This window comes from Aythya marila (assembly GCF_965140915.1).
Source record: "Aythya marila genome assembly, chromosome: Z".
In the NCBI taxonomy this organism is placed as follows: Eukaryota; Metazoa; Chordata; class Aves; order Anseriformes; family Anatidae; genus Aythya; species Aythya marila.
In genome coordinates, this window is record NC_139080.1 from 461799 (window position 1) to 478424 (window position 16626).

Sequence of the window (16626 nt, forward strand, 5' to 3'; positions counted from 1 at the left end):
GCATGAGCTGTGTTACACTGAAAGAGTAAGCACGTTACCACACATGCTCCAACAGAGACCTGAGATCTAGTTCCTTGGATTACCATGAAACTTTCTCAAAGTGAGCACCAAGGTAGCAGGAATGTTGCTCCTTTCTGCCACCTACTAAAAAAAAATGGTGGTACATCTAGAAATCCCTTTCCAGCCCCATCCTTAAAAACAACAATACTTTTTGTGCCCCATTCCTCTACTAAGCCTTTATAAACACAGAATAACCTGCCTCCCTGATTACTAATCAGTAAAAGCTTTATTGTCTGTGGTATTTCAAAGTCAATAAGTAATAACTTCAAAATGAAGCCTAACTCATGATCTCAGATTTTATATCAAATAACATACAGTCTTTCACGGAATGAACTCCTATCCTGCAAGGCATTTCCTGCATTAAGTTTCCACTCAATCTGTGCAAGACAGACTTCCCATTTTCTCGGTGAGATAGTAGATTATAATCAAATCAAGGACTTTAAAAAATGCACGATTGAGAAGTATTGCTTTTTGGTACTCTCATCTGTATGCAATGTGCATTAAAAACGAAGCTGTTTATTTTAACCAAATATTGCAGATAGCAATTAGATAGTGCCAGAGAAAGCCAGGATTTTGCCAAACAAATCAGCAACACAGTTAGAATGAGAAAGAAAATATTTTAAATAATTGCTCCATGATCTCTCATGGAGCATACTGGAAGGATGAATGAGGAAAACATTGATTAGAACGTAAAGAATTATAGCATGTTTCCCTGAACATCAAATGAGTACACACACCTTGATGAGCATGATGTAAGTAACTGACGCAAAGCGTGAGAACAGCCCATGGGAGACACTGCTATGTCAGAGCCAGAAACAGAACGAATGACAGCTCTGAGATGTGTATTACAAGTTTTCCAGGAGAAATTTTGGAGAAAAAAAAAAGTTGCTTCTGGAGCTAAACAAATTATCTGCAAATATGGAGAGTGAGGAAGGATTTTGTACAGGACTCACATTCACTTTGGAGTGAGCCTCAATGGAAGGAAGCGGGGAGTTCTGGACTACATTTTCTCATTTTAGATAATGGAATTTATTCTTCAATGGCAGCAAAGGAGCTCAACCAGACAATTTGCATTTTCTATTTAAAGACAGCAGAAGACTTAAAAATAATTTGAAAGAGTAAGTTTAGCGTTCCACTGTTTAAACAAGAGCTAGAACATGAGATGCACACTGAAGTGCGAGGCAAGTCCCTGGGGAGGGGACAGTAGGGCTGTCATCTGCCTATAGAATGCCGACGGAAAGCAGAAAGCTGCCAATTCCTCCAAAGAGCTCACAGCCTGTGACATGCCTCTAGCTCTACCTCAACTCTTGCTGATGATTTTTAATTATTAAAATAACATTTACTAAAAAGGAACTGTAAAATGCTACCTGACTGCAAAATAGACATGCACTAATACGTCCCTCATCATTTTCTACTTTGGAGCAGCGTGTCTGTAGTACACATGCAGCTTCACACTGGGGACTCTCTCTACAGTTGTGTATCTGCTACTTTGAGAGAGAGAATGTCTGCGCACATGCATGCGTGTAAATGGAAGTATACACACAAATATGGACACAATAATACTAAAAAATGTTGCTATTATGCTAGGGAATGGAATAATGCTTTTTTCATCAGTATACATTTTTGATCCTTCCATCATATTCTTCAACTATCGCAGTTTATAAGCCAACAACAACAGTGTTATGACTCAAGATCAACCATAACAGACATATCCAAATAAGCATCATTGTGAAAGTCACTGCGAAGCCATTTTCCTCACGTAATAACATCCATCAATAGCAAGGGGTCAAATTCAGGCAAAAATAACAATGTTCATGCTCCATGAGTACTCAATGCTCATGACACTTTAATTTGATGTAAATGTTTTTCAATAACTTCCAACATTCCTGTGTTAACCCATTCAACTATAAAAATAAAAACAAATTCAAGTTCACATATCTGGTGATGACAAAGAGAGCACACAGAGACAAAAGCACTGCTTACCGGGAGGTGACTAAGTGGCACATCCACCTGACCCAGGAAGTCGTCTCTAGTCTGTCAAATAGAAGAAGAAGAAAAAAAAAAAAAAAAAGTCTTTTTACTCCTAAAATTTTTACATCAGAAAAGCAAAAATTTATAAACAGTAATCCAAGGACAAGGAAGCAAGAATAAAGATGGTTTGGTACCATTACTTTTGCAATTACTGGTTTCTACCCCTTTATTGTTGCGCATTATCAGTGGTTACAATTAAGCTATTTCAGCAGAGCATTTATGTGACACTCCAAAATGCCTTCTTAGTCCACAGCATCTACGTTAAGCACTGATGAAATTCAAATGTTTCCTGTGCCAACTCATGTATAATTCAAAGCACAAAATAATAATAATCCACTCTTTGCATGAATTATAGTCTCCATCCACATTTGAAAAAGCAGAGTGAAATTACAGTTCACCACGTAGTTGAAACGTTCATGTCAAAGCTTGGTGACTTTTTGACTTGTATGGTAAGGAAAACAGGAAAACATTATATCCACATGGAACCGGTATGGGAGGGGGAGCCTGGCATCCAATCAGTGAAGAGAGAACTGCATGAATTGTAAACATTTTTCCCCAAATAAAAAATTATCATTTTATCAAAGAGAAAACAAAGTATTAGAAAGTATTAAAAAAAAAAAAAAGTAGAAACTGCTGTTCCAGTGACTAAGCACGCTGACTTTGGAAGGAACAGTTAGGTACATCTCCTAGAGGCAGCCCTTAGGGAACTCCCACCTCTCCAACTCGCTGAGCTGACCACTCGTGCAGCACTTCAGGCCTGGCTCGTGGATGTGGCTATGCCAGCGTTCAGGCCACACCGTGCCACCACGATACTCATGCACAGTTATGCCTGTATGCCACGACCGCTACTTTTCCATATTTAATTCAATAGAAGTCAAAAACCGCCCAAAACGTGACAATGTTCTTTGCTGCAGGCTCGACCAGCGCCGTGTCTCGGAGTGAGCAGCCTGAAGGCACTGCTGGGAGGCAGCGGTGGGAGCCGGCCTCCAGGGAAGGCAAGGAAGGCCTCCCGCCTGCCTCCCGGTCCGCCACGGCACAGGTTGGCTTTGGAGCGAGCACCGCCAGCAACCACCTGGAAACTTCCAGGTCTCAAGGTTCACGTTAGCTATCTCATCTTTCAATGCTCAGCGGTGCTTAAGATGCTCAAACTGGACCATACGCAGTGGCCAAGTCACCCACTCACACCCACCGCTTTGGACAGCGCAGAAATTCCCACAAGGTTTCTCAGTGCCCTTCCAGCAACACGCTTACAAGGGCTGACAGAGGGAAAGGAACCTGACATAGCAGCAGAGATGCACAGACTAAGGATAAACTTTGAGAGGGAGAACGTGCTCCGTTATCATTCACTTCACGCTTCAGTAAAACCTAGAAAGAAATAGCTCTCAATGATTTTCTCACAAAACAGCAATGTCTGTTCTTGAAATGTCTGTCCAATCAATACATTCAAGAGCAGTAGATATATTTTCAGTGGAAAATATTTGCATGCTGTCTGGACTGGGATTTCTTTAAAAACATTGTATCCTTAAAGCACTGCTCAGGCATTGTCTTTATCATTTAGAGACACCTCAAAGCTAATTCAGCATTTTTTCACAAATCACTAGTTTTTACAATTAACAGTTTCACTGAAAGAGCAGACAAAGCTGCAAATTCAACTAAACCTCAAGGGCCATTTCTCTTTAAAAACTTTCAGGTAAGTTCCATCTGACTTTAACACATCCCATACACAAACCAGAAATGCAGAGCACCTCCCTGCTTGAATCGCATACACGTGGATCTGATGATCTTCCCTGCTGGTAAGTAACAGAGGGCAACAGGAATAAAACCAAGGAGAACACAGGCGGCACAGTTCGGCACCGCACGGAGAGATTCCCTCCTGCCCCTCGGTGCTGCACCTCCTCAAAGTGCCACGTGTCCCAGGAGCTCGCTGGCAGCGCCAAGTCCCCGGAACGTGCTGGAGCGCTGTCCCACGTGGCGCTGAACGAAGCACACGCTCCTAGCAGACAGGTCTAATGAGACGGGAGAACCAGGGGCAAGGGCCCCGCCATGGGGACAAGGACACTGCATGTAAGGTAACAATAAGTTCGTAAACCAGTAGCAACGAAGCAGAAAACATCAATTATTGCAGGTTATTAACAATTTGGGCAACAAAGAGAATACTTTCTTATAGACTGAAAAAGTGTACTTAATTGAATACAAATACATAACGTTTCCAGTGCTATGCACTCATGCACAAATGAAAAATAATTCCCTTTCAAATTAATTAATTTTACAGCCAGAATTAAACTCTGTATTTGCAACCCATGCCTAGCACCATTTTTTGTCCTATTTTAAAATGATTTAAATTTGACTGTGATGCTTCTATGATGCTTCCAAAGGAATAAAATTTTGGCAAGAGATGAGATGGAAAGTAATTAAATAGCATATACGTATTTGCTTTATGAGCCAGTCACCATGCTGGATTTATGCTTGGTATTCATTAATTTTCTAAGATACTGGTTTTCATAACAAAGCATATTGCATTAATCAAAAATCAACTGTCTGTCAGGGAAAACAATTTCTGCCAGATACTGTTAACGATACCAGATATCAGCCCTAGTGAATCCCAAATAACCTGCTGCTTATTTATAACCACACTATGCACAGAATTCCAGGAAGTGCATGCTGCTCCTTTGAAGCCAAGTTTACATATTTCTCATAGCAAAGCATTACATTTAGTATTAAAATTCATATTTTATATGATAACGTAACAAAAATGCTGTTTCTGCCACAAAGAGCACCAAGTGCTACTGTCCCAAAGCATGGACACATGCTGCTGTGCTACAAGCTCACGTAGCAACGCAAAAAGAGTGCCTGCACCAAGGAGCCTGTCTTTTCCGAATTTAAGTAAAAACAGCTAACGTATTTTTAATTATGGAGTTTTGATTATTACCCTTCTTATCAGCTACCAGAAATAACTGGTAACAGGTATTGCTCTTAGGGAATTAACATGTTTCTCCCTTACTACTGCCAAATAGCAAGTACATTCAACATCCCACTTCAATACAATTACCCCAATATCAACTAATCAGAAAAAAACTATGCATACTTATTCGTAGAGCTCTTTATGCAGCTTTTCATTCAAGAAAAATGCAGCTCGTGCACATGGAAAATGCTCTTCACAGTCCAAATACGAAGCAGATAAGTATTTAACGCTAGTAAAAAGATAACTGCATGGAAATTCTCTTTGAAACACCACCTGAGCTACCATAAAGATGCTTTTATCATAGGGTCAGAGAATGCATCAAGTGGAAGATGCCTGGCCTTGAGGACAATTTCTTCAGCCAGGTGACAGATGCTCCAACCAGAGGAGGCTCTCTACAGGACCTGCTGCTCACTAACACAGATGATCTCATCAGGGAGGGCAGGGCAGAACATTAATTGCCTGATCTAGTTCGCTATGTGACTCTATAAATAATTTCACTGGAATGACTGAGGAGAATGGATGGCACAGCAAGGAGGTAGGAACTCGAGCGAGAGGGCCAGGACAGGCGTGTGTTGGGAAAGCTCACCAAGAGGCTCCCACTGAATGCTCTTGTGAAACTGTGCCGTTCATTGCCTCTGCCTGGGAAGTGGCAACACCTGCAAACCACTGCAGAGATCTCATCATCTGTACGTGAAATTTCAATAATGGACAGAAATGGGGAAAAGATGAATAAAAAATAAAATTGAAAGATACAGCAGAATTCATGTTGCTTCATGTTGATGCTCATCCGTGATGCGGAGGTGAGTCCTGATCAGCTGTGGTTATCACCAATCCCTCAGAAGTTCAGAGATGTTCTGGTTCTCTAGCCAAATCCCACACTGGATAGAAGCACTCCACCCACCTACAGCTCCCTTGGCATTTTCAGTTAATCACAGTGCTCCCAGCTTCCCCCCCTTAAAAATTGTTGTGTACTATTTCTGGGCGCTGTTTCAGCGGATGATGCATTCCAGTCCTGATATTGCTTGATTTCAGAGCTGGGTGACACAACCCCTGTAGTAACTTCGATGGCACAAACAGAGTGAGGAGGTGCAGAGCCCGTGTTATCTTTGAATTCTATTCTAAATAGACTAAAGGTATGTTAATTCCAGTCTTTTCAAATCCCTGATGGACTAGCAGGGTGACACCTAACATGACAAGAACAGCCGTGTGAAGGGCGCTCATGTGAACATAATTCAGTGATGAGGGACCACAACACGGGCAGGAATAGGACACCTGTGCAGGCACTGATGCGATGGACACGCTTCCAGGGCCAGGCCATGAGAAAGGCTGGGTGGCACTGAACTGATCTGAGACCAAACTCTCCCTTCGAAGTGCACAGGCTGGACCAGTGCATGCAGGGACAAGAAGGCAGAACGGTGTATTTGCACTTCTGCACAGTACTCATCCGCCTTAAGGGGGTGGCAGAGAAAGAACGTGAATGCAAGACCTGCAAGCTGCAAACAGAGGGCTCCGTGAAAAGCTAAGAGAGGAGTTGCATTGTTCAATCAGTTCTCACGTGTTTGGTGAAACAATGGGTACGTTCTTTATCTTCTGTTGTTATTTTCTCATCTTTCTTTCATGCCTAAGAGCAGGAGCTCCTGTTGGGGGACTCGGAAATGCAGTGCACCGCCGTGATGTGCCCTGGTGTGTAACCAAAGAGGGCTGAGGGGCTATAATCATTAGGGGACAATTTTAACACTGGCAGCCTTAGTCACGAAGAACGATCAGTATGTCAACATACGTCATCCCCTCACTGTGCAGGACTACATGAGGCTTTGGGGAGATACAGTCGAGCTTTAAGCTGATGTTTTCTACAAGTCAGCAGCTAATGAGGTGGTATAAGCCTGGAGAAACTGGCAAAATAAACTAAACCAAGGACAAAAAAAGGGAGGTCGTGAAGAGGTGATTATCACAATTGAGCAAATTCAGCTGCCAAATTATTATAAAACAGTATAAAATTAAGCAAGAATTAAGCAAATTTTGCTTATGCATTACTTGGGCCCTGCACTTGAGAAATGATATATCACTGCCAAGTGTCACTGAAGCCCTTCCCAGAGTTTTAAAGACTCACACCTCTGCAGCACTACATCTTCACAGCATAAATACAATAGAGTTGCACATACCAAAAGTGAAAAAACAACTCAGGAGCAGAAAATACCTAGTCGCTTTAGATAAAGCTACACAAAATCACATATTTTACCTGGACAGAGAGCTCTTTTCACCTCAATTAGCAAACTAAATATATTACACAGTGTTGTGTTGTAACAATGAAGCGAAATCCTGCTTTTGTCACTTCATGAACAAAAACAGTACTAGTTTTCTAATTTTTTGTAGAAAAGTGTTACATTTTTGCAGAAGGAGACACAGGTAAGTCAGGCTTGACTTGCCTTTGGTAGCTTCTCCTGGCTTTTCCCAGTTTCCAGCTTCATTTGGCTTGGAACACTTTCCAGGCAGACTCATTCCTGTGCTTTCCCAGGACTGAGGCCCTGTAGTTTCCAGGTCCTGTTTCTATCCATTTGATGGAACTTGTGGTCTCCATCGCTGACCTTCATATGCTCAAACATCTCTTGTACATGAAGTGCGACTCCAGCTTCTCTTCTTCCCTTCCATTTTTTGGAGGGAGTCTGTAGCCATCCACTGTTTTCCCACTGCACCACTGTGACTCCCACAACATCAATACCTCTGCCTGGGCATGGAGCTCCCTTTTCCTCCCCCAGATGATGTGGGCTGGCATAGACACACTTGAGGTGGCAAGGCTCAGGGTTCTTGCCTTTGGAGAGGGCTGGGGAGCAGGAGCAGTCCTGCTGGCAGAGCCTCAGCTCGGCTGTAAGCATGGTATGCACGTGCGGTGCAGAATCCTAAACTGTGGTTTCGATTAAGGAGGAAAACTCACGTACCAGTCAAATGAGATGATTTGTCTAACTATTTTCAATCTCTCCTTGCTACCACAATAATGATAAAAAAAAGCCTAAAAGAAAACCAGTCACTGACTCTACATTTTGTAGGAAATGTAAGACTTTACTTGAAAAAATTGTTCCTGTACCAAGCATTTATTAAAAATACATTACAAAACTAAGTCCATACTTTTTACATACAGAGGTAGCTCATGCTTTATTTCTAGAGTTTAAAACACGACAAAGAAAGAACTAAAATTAAGAGAAGGGATATTTAATGCTGAAATAATTAGATTAGAATTATAATCTGTTACTGAAATTATTAGAACTTCTGATTTAGAAGGTGACGTTTTCAATTGTATTCAAATGCTGACAAAATAGGCATTCAGAAACCTGAAACTTAGTGTTCCTAAAAGCACAAGCACCACAGAGCAGTAGGCACATCACTTCTAATGAACTGCTTTCACACGTGGAAAGGCATTTAGTTGCATCTGTTAGATTCTTTAAATATGCAATACTATCCTATTTTTCACCTAACATCTGAAAGGTGCAATTTTTGTTTTTAATCTAGCTCTTTTTTGCACTATATCTTTTGTAGCATAAACCATTCAGCGTTTTTAAAAATTTGAAGACATTTCAGTAATGCTTTGTACATAGCAAAGTGGCTCAGGAAACAATATTTTACATTGCAGACTTAGGTTTTGTTGTTAAACGTGAATGCACTGTTTGTTTATTTTTAAATAGCTCTATTGAAAAAGGGTCTACATGAAATTTTGATTTGGAATCAGAATTTACTACCTAACAATAATATAAAGTTAGTTCAGTGTTTGTGTTCAAGGCATACAATACGGCAATGCATTAAATGAACCACAGAAAAAAACAGAAGGCATTCTAGTGGCTATGCTTTTTCCTATTCCAAACCTGTCTTGAAGGGAAGGTACTACAGAAAGACCAAAACTTCATTCATTTCCTAAACAATTATCTTGACACTCATTTGTGCAGTAATGAAAGAATAGTCACTGTTCCTCAACAGCACTCACACAAATTTAATACTAGAACAGCCATTTCGGTTAGTTATATTTTAGTTTCCATAATATTTTCTTTCTCACTGCAAACTCCTGTCTGTTGTGGTGACACGTTGATCTGAATCTTGCCTTTAAATCGCAGGTTGGGTTTTTAAGGAGTTACTGGGAAACAGTAAATTAAAAAACACAGGGCGAGCCAGTAGGTTTCTATGTATTATTCTGTATGCACTAATGATACCCCCTGGAATACTGCTGCACATCAGAATGAATTTATTCTCATTCAGCCCGATCTATCACATTACGACTTCATTACTGTAACCCCTCTGGTATCGTTTCCACCCATTAGGAATAGTTAATGAGAAGATACCGCACAATCGGTTCCCAGGATATTACACACACTTGGGCACGCCTGCTGAAGGCTAAGCCTTATCTCTGGCAAGATGGTAATGCGTAGCACCCAGACAGAGGCCCTTCACACATTAAGCTAGAAATAAAAGACAGAGTCGCAGTTTCAGAGCTGAGGCAGCAGCGCTCCCTAACAGCCACAGCTGAGCGAGAAAAGTCTATTTCCTAGGGAGCATGGACAACCATGACAACTAGATCCTTAATGAAATGGATTAAGTAAGCTGTAGTACATAAGCATAAAATATTTAAATTTTAAAATATTTGTCTTCTGTTGCCACTGCTTATTTAAACCCACTCAAAGCCATCAAGCACTTACACCAAAATCTGATACATTACTGAAATATGAGTAACACCCACCCCAAAACTCTGGACAATGCCAGAGAAAAGACAGCAAGTTAAAGATGTATTCTACATTACACTGAAACAGCTTCCTTGTTAGATCCCTCCTGTAGTTAAGCGTATGCCAGAGGAGTGCTGAAACAGGCTCCTGTTGCTTCGCTCTACGAGGGGTCCCAGAGCTCTCTCTACCTGCTGGTACCCGCTGCTCGCAGCCTCCGGGAATAGGCAGCTCTGCGTGGGGACAGGCAGCTCTGTGGGTCGGTGCGAGCAGAGCCCGTGCCTGAGAGATGCTCAGCACAGGACTGAGCCGGGAGAGGGTTGGGGAAAGAGGAGCAGAGTTGTTGTGCTTAAGGGGAAGGACAGGCAGAAAGTCTCAAAGAAACTGAATGCAATAGGACAGTTCCATAAAAAATGAAGGAACAGATGAAAAAAACAACAGGAAAAAAAAAAATGAAGTCATCTTACTATGAAGCTTCACTATAACTCAGCAATTTACCACCGTCCTATCCATTAGTACTCTAAGACCAAAAAGGATTGGGTCACTCAGGACAATTTTTTAGAGCCACTAAAGTTGAATGTCTGTTGTGCTCTTGAAATTAAATATGTATTGCCACTGGTACAAAAAAGGGACCAAAACATTTTTCACACTGTGCATGTTTGAGACTGCACAGGATTCAGTAGGGAATCACAATCCCTCATATCCAAAAGAAAAAAAATTATTCAAATTCTATATTCTTGTGTATTAAAAAAAAAAGAGTACTGAATTTAGAAAACAATTACATTTTAGATAGGAAGCTAACTTTACCAAAGTCAGAGCAAAATCCAGCCAGGTTTACAGCAGAAGGGTTGTTACAAGGAAGAGATGCTGGTCTCTCTCCAAAGCCCAAACAACTGGACTTTACTGCTTGGAGCTTTCTCAGAGGCCCCAAAATTCTTCATTTGCTCAGATTCTTTTTTTTTTTTTTTTTTTATTGCTTCTTGCCTGGGAGAGGCTGGTCCTGGAGAGGATGCATGGAAGTATACCTCAAGCACACAGCTCTCGTGCAGCGGACCCCACACACGACTGACCGATAGGTATTCCTCACCTTACACCTAGTGACGTACATGCAGCGGGACTCTGATGTTCCAAGCTGTGTTGCTGAAGAGTGATGGTGAACAAATGCAGCATAAGACAGAGAAAACACCAACAACTTCTGCTGAGATTATGTGAAGAAAAAAGACTAAACCGTTATGACATTTCACAAAAATGTATAAAATACAATAAAATACAAAGTATCAGATTCCACAACTGGGGATTGCAATGTGCTCCAATGAAGGGCCAGGGAAATGCTTTTTTTCTTTCAGATATGCAGACTGCCAGAGATCTAGAAGAATGAGAACCCAGGTCAAGTTTCATTCCAGCTGATGGATGTCCAGCACAGAAGGGCAGCTGCCTTCAGCTCCCTCTGTCAGCAAGGAGAAGCAGCTCGGTTGGATTAATGAACTTTTTCATCTGGGCAGACCCCTAATGATGACAAACAAAAGCCTCCAAGGACTGCGTTTCTGTCAGCTAGGTGCCTAAAGTTAGCTGGCATAAATGCAGGACTTGGCACTCTCAAGACAAGAACTCTGTGATCGTCCCCACAGAACTGCCTGTTTTATTTAAACTCAGCCCTTGCGTTCCAGCAAGCGTTTGTATTTTTTCCTTTCAAAATTATTCACTGTGAAGGACTGCTGCTCAGATAACTCCCCTTCAGAAACCAGTAATTCACGGAGCCATAGTGAGGGGATTTCTGAAATGAAGCACAACTGTAGCTGGGAACTGCTAATAATGGTAATCACGAGAGGCAGGCTTGGGGAACTCTGCAGTGGTGCACAGATTAAGCCAATTATAAAGAGTATAATTAGCTGGCAAATTGTTCATTAATACCGCCTTGTGTTACAGACAATACGAACCATTCAAATGGCACAGATCTTTTACCTTCTTTCTCTATTACCACTCCTTTTCCCCTCTTCGCTAACCTCCTTATTCTACCTTTTGCTTAAGAAGTCCTACTTTTCCCTTTCTGTTTCTTTTCCTTACCAATAACAGTCTTGCCTTCTATCCAGCCTTTTGGGTTTCAGTATACACCTGTCCTTCCATGACCAATTTTTTTTTGGCATGCATGTTCTTTCTTGGCAGAAAGCACTTAAGAAATATAACCCACAGAAAAGCCAAACATTGTACGAGTATAAATGCTCCAGTGTGCTGGAGGGATTCATGTTCTCACTGCAACAAACTCCACCGTTTATAACCCTGTAACATCCTGGACAACTGCAGCAATTGAGATACAAGAGCTCAGGAAGCAACAAGCACGTATAACTCTTGCAACCGTGCTGAAAGATTACCAAGAGGGTAGCAAACAATGTTAAAAATTGACATAACCTCCTCCTAAAATTTTAGCTTTTTCTGCTTATTCTTGGAAAAAACAGCTGAAAAGTATGACAGCAGTCTTTTTTTCCTATATTGTCTCAACTGTACACTAAGATTTGTCTGGAGGAAGTCGATGATAGGTTTAGAGCATGTTGGAATGCAGCTGCCTTTGAAAAACAACAAGAATATTTTACTTCTATGGGAACTGAACGTGGACAAACCTAAGAAAATCCTTAAGTCATAATTAATTATCTCAAATATTTTCTCTTCTATTGTAGAAATATTTCTCTCAAAATCTATCAAGAATAGAACTGCTATTTTAATAAGGAGCTCAGAAAATAGAAGGATTAGTTGGACATCGTTATCACAAGGCATAATGTGTATATATATTCTGCATGCATACATGCAAGCAAACAAGATGGCATTCTTTGTACATTTTCTAACCACTGATTTTTCACTCTGCAGCTCTTCCTCCTTCACTTGCTGACTCTCTACTTTTTAATAAAAAGTAATGTGCAAGTAGGGATCTGCGGCTAAAGAATCGTTTCAGTAGTGCAAAACCAGCTCTTCACAAATAAGCATGCCTTCAGTCACCTGTCACACACAGAGCTCCTTTCGTGCTGATGTAGGATTCCTTTATCACCGAGTACCATTCCTCAACTTGTTCACCTGAATACGTGCACCGCTGTGTACCAACGTCAGAGTAGCAGTAAAATAGAACAATAGAACAATAGAACTCAAGGAGATAGAAAAGTCCCCAGTTTTCCATTCTACAGACAGACTCATTCCTGCTATTTGGTACTCTCTTTAAGCATGCTATAGACCTGGGCATAAAGCCACTATAAACAGTTCAAGGCAGTATGAAAGACCAGTAATCCCCGCAGTGCTTTGAAATTCGCTGTAACCTGACCACATAACACAACATACTCAAATGACCAGAGACAGGTTTTGAAAGCCACTAAATGTTTATCTGACCCCTTGTGAACTCTTAAAAAACACTTAGCTGTAGGGGCAAACAACTAACATTTATACAAGCCACGACTCCCACTGAGAGCAGATCTGTTGTGTCCAGCTACCAGAGTCACGGCTCCTCCAGCACAAAGCTTGGTCACCTTTCTTTCTGGAGAAGCTGAAGGTGCATCTTCCGTAGCAACGTTCTAGAAAACTGCAATTTAAACAAGCCCCAGTAAAATCGTAGAGTCAAGCTTTTGTTTAAAGACTGCATACCAGAGCTCCAGCGACATTTTCAAAACCCTGTTCCTCCTGAATGATGTGTGAGTGTCCTATAAATTGCCAGGGATGAAAGGGATCAGAAGTCACATTAAGCACCTTCCCCAAGTATTCAGTTATATTACATTAGTAGCCATCAACATGTTTATCTTGGACCATGATGCAGCCCTTTAGGTATGCAGCTGATGGAAGAACCGTAGACCGAGGTTAAACAAAAGAGAACAGCGACAACGAAAAGAATGGGGAAAGTATCAGGAGGCAGAGAAATGAGATAGCAGTAACGGCAGCACAGAAAGCATGCTGACATTTATTCAGGCAAAATTTTCCAAAGCTACTAAGTAAGTTCTTTCAACAGTCTGATCCCAGTAGTGCTTATGTTCGAGAAGGCATTACACTTGGCAGTATTCGAAGTAATATTTTTGCTTTAATGATTTTCCTAACGTTAAGAGAAAATGCAGCAAATACCTTGTAAGAATTCTAAATGCCACATGTATCCGACCCGAGAACACAATACCTGCTATTTCTTCGGGCACTGAGGAGAAACTGCCAGAGAGAAATTAGAAGTGCCCTGGGATGAGGTGACTTTGGTTTATTTAATTCTTTAAGAAAAAGATAGTTACAAGTCCATTTAGCTCAGTCAAAAATATTTCCTGTAAGGTCTTTTTGGTGGGTAATTACTCACTTAGGTTGCAGTCAAACAACAGTGTATTTGGTGATACAATTTCTCTGTGTGAAAATTAAAGAACATAAGTAAGGGTTTGTACGGTGCATTACTTTTTTAAACTAGTGACCAATCTATTTTGTTTGTATCCTGCACGGTGAGTTGATGCTTACATATTTACTTTTGATTATAACAAAACAAAACAAAAACAGGAAGGGCAGAGACTGCAAAAATATTTGCTGCAAATGTTTGGTCAGAAATGCTAATTCCCGTAAAATTCAGGGACCTAACAAAAGGCAGCAAAGACTGCTCTCCAGCTCTGAGCTCTCAGAAACTCGAGAGAAGGAGACAGCATTGGCTGTGGAAAGGCACGCAGCACAAGGAAAACACACACATCAGCTCCATGGAGAATGGAGCTGGCGCTGCAAACTGAAGACTCCAAATTCTTTTCTCCCTCCTCTTCCCGCATCTGTTTTGGCTGGCATCCGGCACAAGAAATCCAACTGATGTCACCTGCCCAGGCGAGCACTGCTGTGATTCACTGCTCAAGACAAAAACAAATCTGAAAAGCAGGCAGACAGCTCAGCAATCTGGGGACAGGAGAGGGAGTTCACGCTGAACTGCTGCCTGGAACAGCGGCTTCGACTTGCCAGTTACTGCTTCCTCCACCCCAGATTGCTGCCCTGTCACCTCCCAGATTCCCAACTGGTTATGAGCTTTTTTGTGAGCAGCATCAGGGCAGAGCGACAGGTCACAGTACAAACACACACTGACCAAAACAGATGTAAAAAATAAAGCAGCAAGTGTTTTAAGCTCCTTTAGAGAGCAGAGCACGCCAGCTCCCAGCGACTGAGCACACTTTGTGAACCTGACGCAGCGCCTCGGGACCTCCTGCACCTCAGGAGCCGAGGTTCTCCCTCCCTCACACCTCTGGAAACGGAGAACTGCCTGGCTGCAAACCCCGGCAGAGTTAAAGTGCCTCCCCTTTCCATAGGCTACCATGGGTATGAGGGACAAAGTGCTTAAGGTAAGGTTATCGAGTTTTCCCTGCCGTAATTCTAAGTAACAAACTGTATTGAAATAACACCAGTTTTTTAGTATCAGGAAAAACATAGCTGTATTGCTAAACTCCAAAGCTATCTGGTCCTACTGGGGGATAAAGATACAGCTATTTAACAGGAAATTCTTCTGTGTACAGACATAGCCTGAAAATTTGGGCAATTAATTGATCCAAATTCACAGCATTTACAGGTTTATACAGGGAAAACAAGAAACTTCTCTATGTAAACCTTTCTCTACCCCATTGTTTTTTATTTCTCTTAAGAGAAAACTAAATATGAAAAAATAACATAACACAACACTAATTCGTTAAGATAAAACCACTACAAGGTTTTCTGTGGGGACGGCAGTATAAAGACACTGCACACGTACAGGTTTTATTTTTCATTTTTCCCAATGAGTATAAAGTACGGTTTGCATTTACTTGAGGCTGGATGTGAATGGGGAAAGCTGATAACGTCACAAGTACTGTAAAATATATATATACACGTCTATATAAAACAAACCTTCCGGAGTTACTCTATGGCTTGATTAGTATGCCTTGTAGAGCATCTATTGCAATCCTACACCTTGTAACTGATGAATTTATTATTTACACATACTTCTTTTGTGGCAAAAGAGACTACTTGAAAGTTAACTTTCTCTCTCAGTATCCCATTATTTGTATTGACCTTACAACTTGTATTTTTTTTTTCTTTTCAGCAGCTAACAATCTCCATGTACATATTGGTACACATTTGGTGTAGAACACCTGAAAACCAGCAGCTCCAATGGCAAACTGATTTTTACAAGTCAGGAGATATGCTCTGAGTGCACTGTAAAAAAAAAAAAAATGCATCTCAACAGTGGACAACTTTCCCTCAAAGACATAGTTCAGACATAGTTCATATTAAGGTCCGAAGGGGCTTGTTTAACAAAATTTTGGAAGTATCTGAAAACGGGACACTGGTTCTAACACCTGCAAAAACCTTAGATCCCTTTGTGGTATTGTCTGCTAACAAAAACCTGACATAGTAAGGTAGAAAACATGCAATAAATTGTCAAAGGAGATCTGCCAGAAATAATCACTAAGTCCAACATAAAAGCATAGAACTGTTGGCTGGCCACACGACGTTGTGACAAAACAAGGAGCCCTTAGATCTGTCTGACCTCCTCTGCCTCCCACCCATTTCGCTGGCATTCTCTTTGTCCATCAGTTTTTCAGCACTAGCACTCTCAAGCTAGTTAATTGAATGTTCCTCATCCAACACAAAAGGCCTAAAATCACTGAACTGCAGGCAAACCTTTGTTCTATCCATAAAGAAATGATGAATCCCATTTCTGGGATGTTGTGGATTCAAACAGATTTTGGCTTTTCAGAGGTGCTTGAGAAGACTTGTGAAGCAACGCAAGGCCCCTAACACTACGCTGTGTTCCCCAACTTGCCCAAGTCCCAAGTTAGGAAATTTCAAGACAGAAAATCCTCCTGCTTGCTTAAACCAGAGCTACTCTTGACAATGATGACAGACTAACTTCATAGGTTTGATAAA

General features: G+C 41.2%; 1 protein-coding gene across 3 annotated transcripts in view; it reads right to left on the minus strand.

Annotated features, from left to right (window-relative positions):
* Nucleotides 1-16626, minus strand: part of LOC309890184 (E3 ubiquitin-protein ligase NEDD4-like) — a 140788-nt gene that overhangs the window by 38363 nt on the left and 85799 nt on the right. For all 3 annotated transcript variants that reach the window (XM_082783828.1, XM_082783830.1, XM_082783829.1), the window contains exon 6: nucleotides 2044-2094. In XM_082783828.1, the coding sequence (XP_082639954.1) occupies nucleotides 2044-2094 (51 nt within the window). The remainder of the gene's footprint in view (nucleotides 1-2043; nucleotides 2095-16626) is intronic.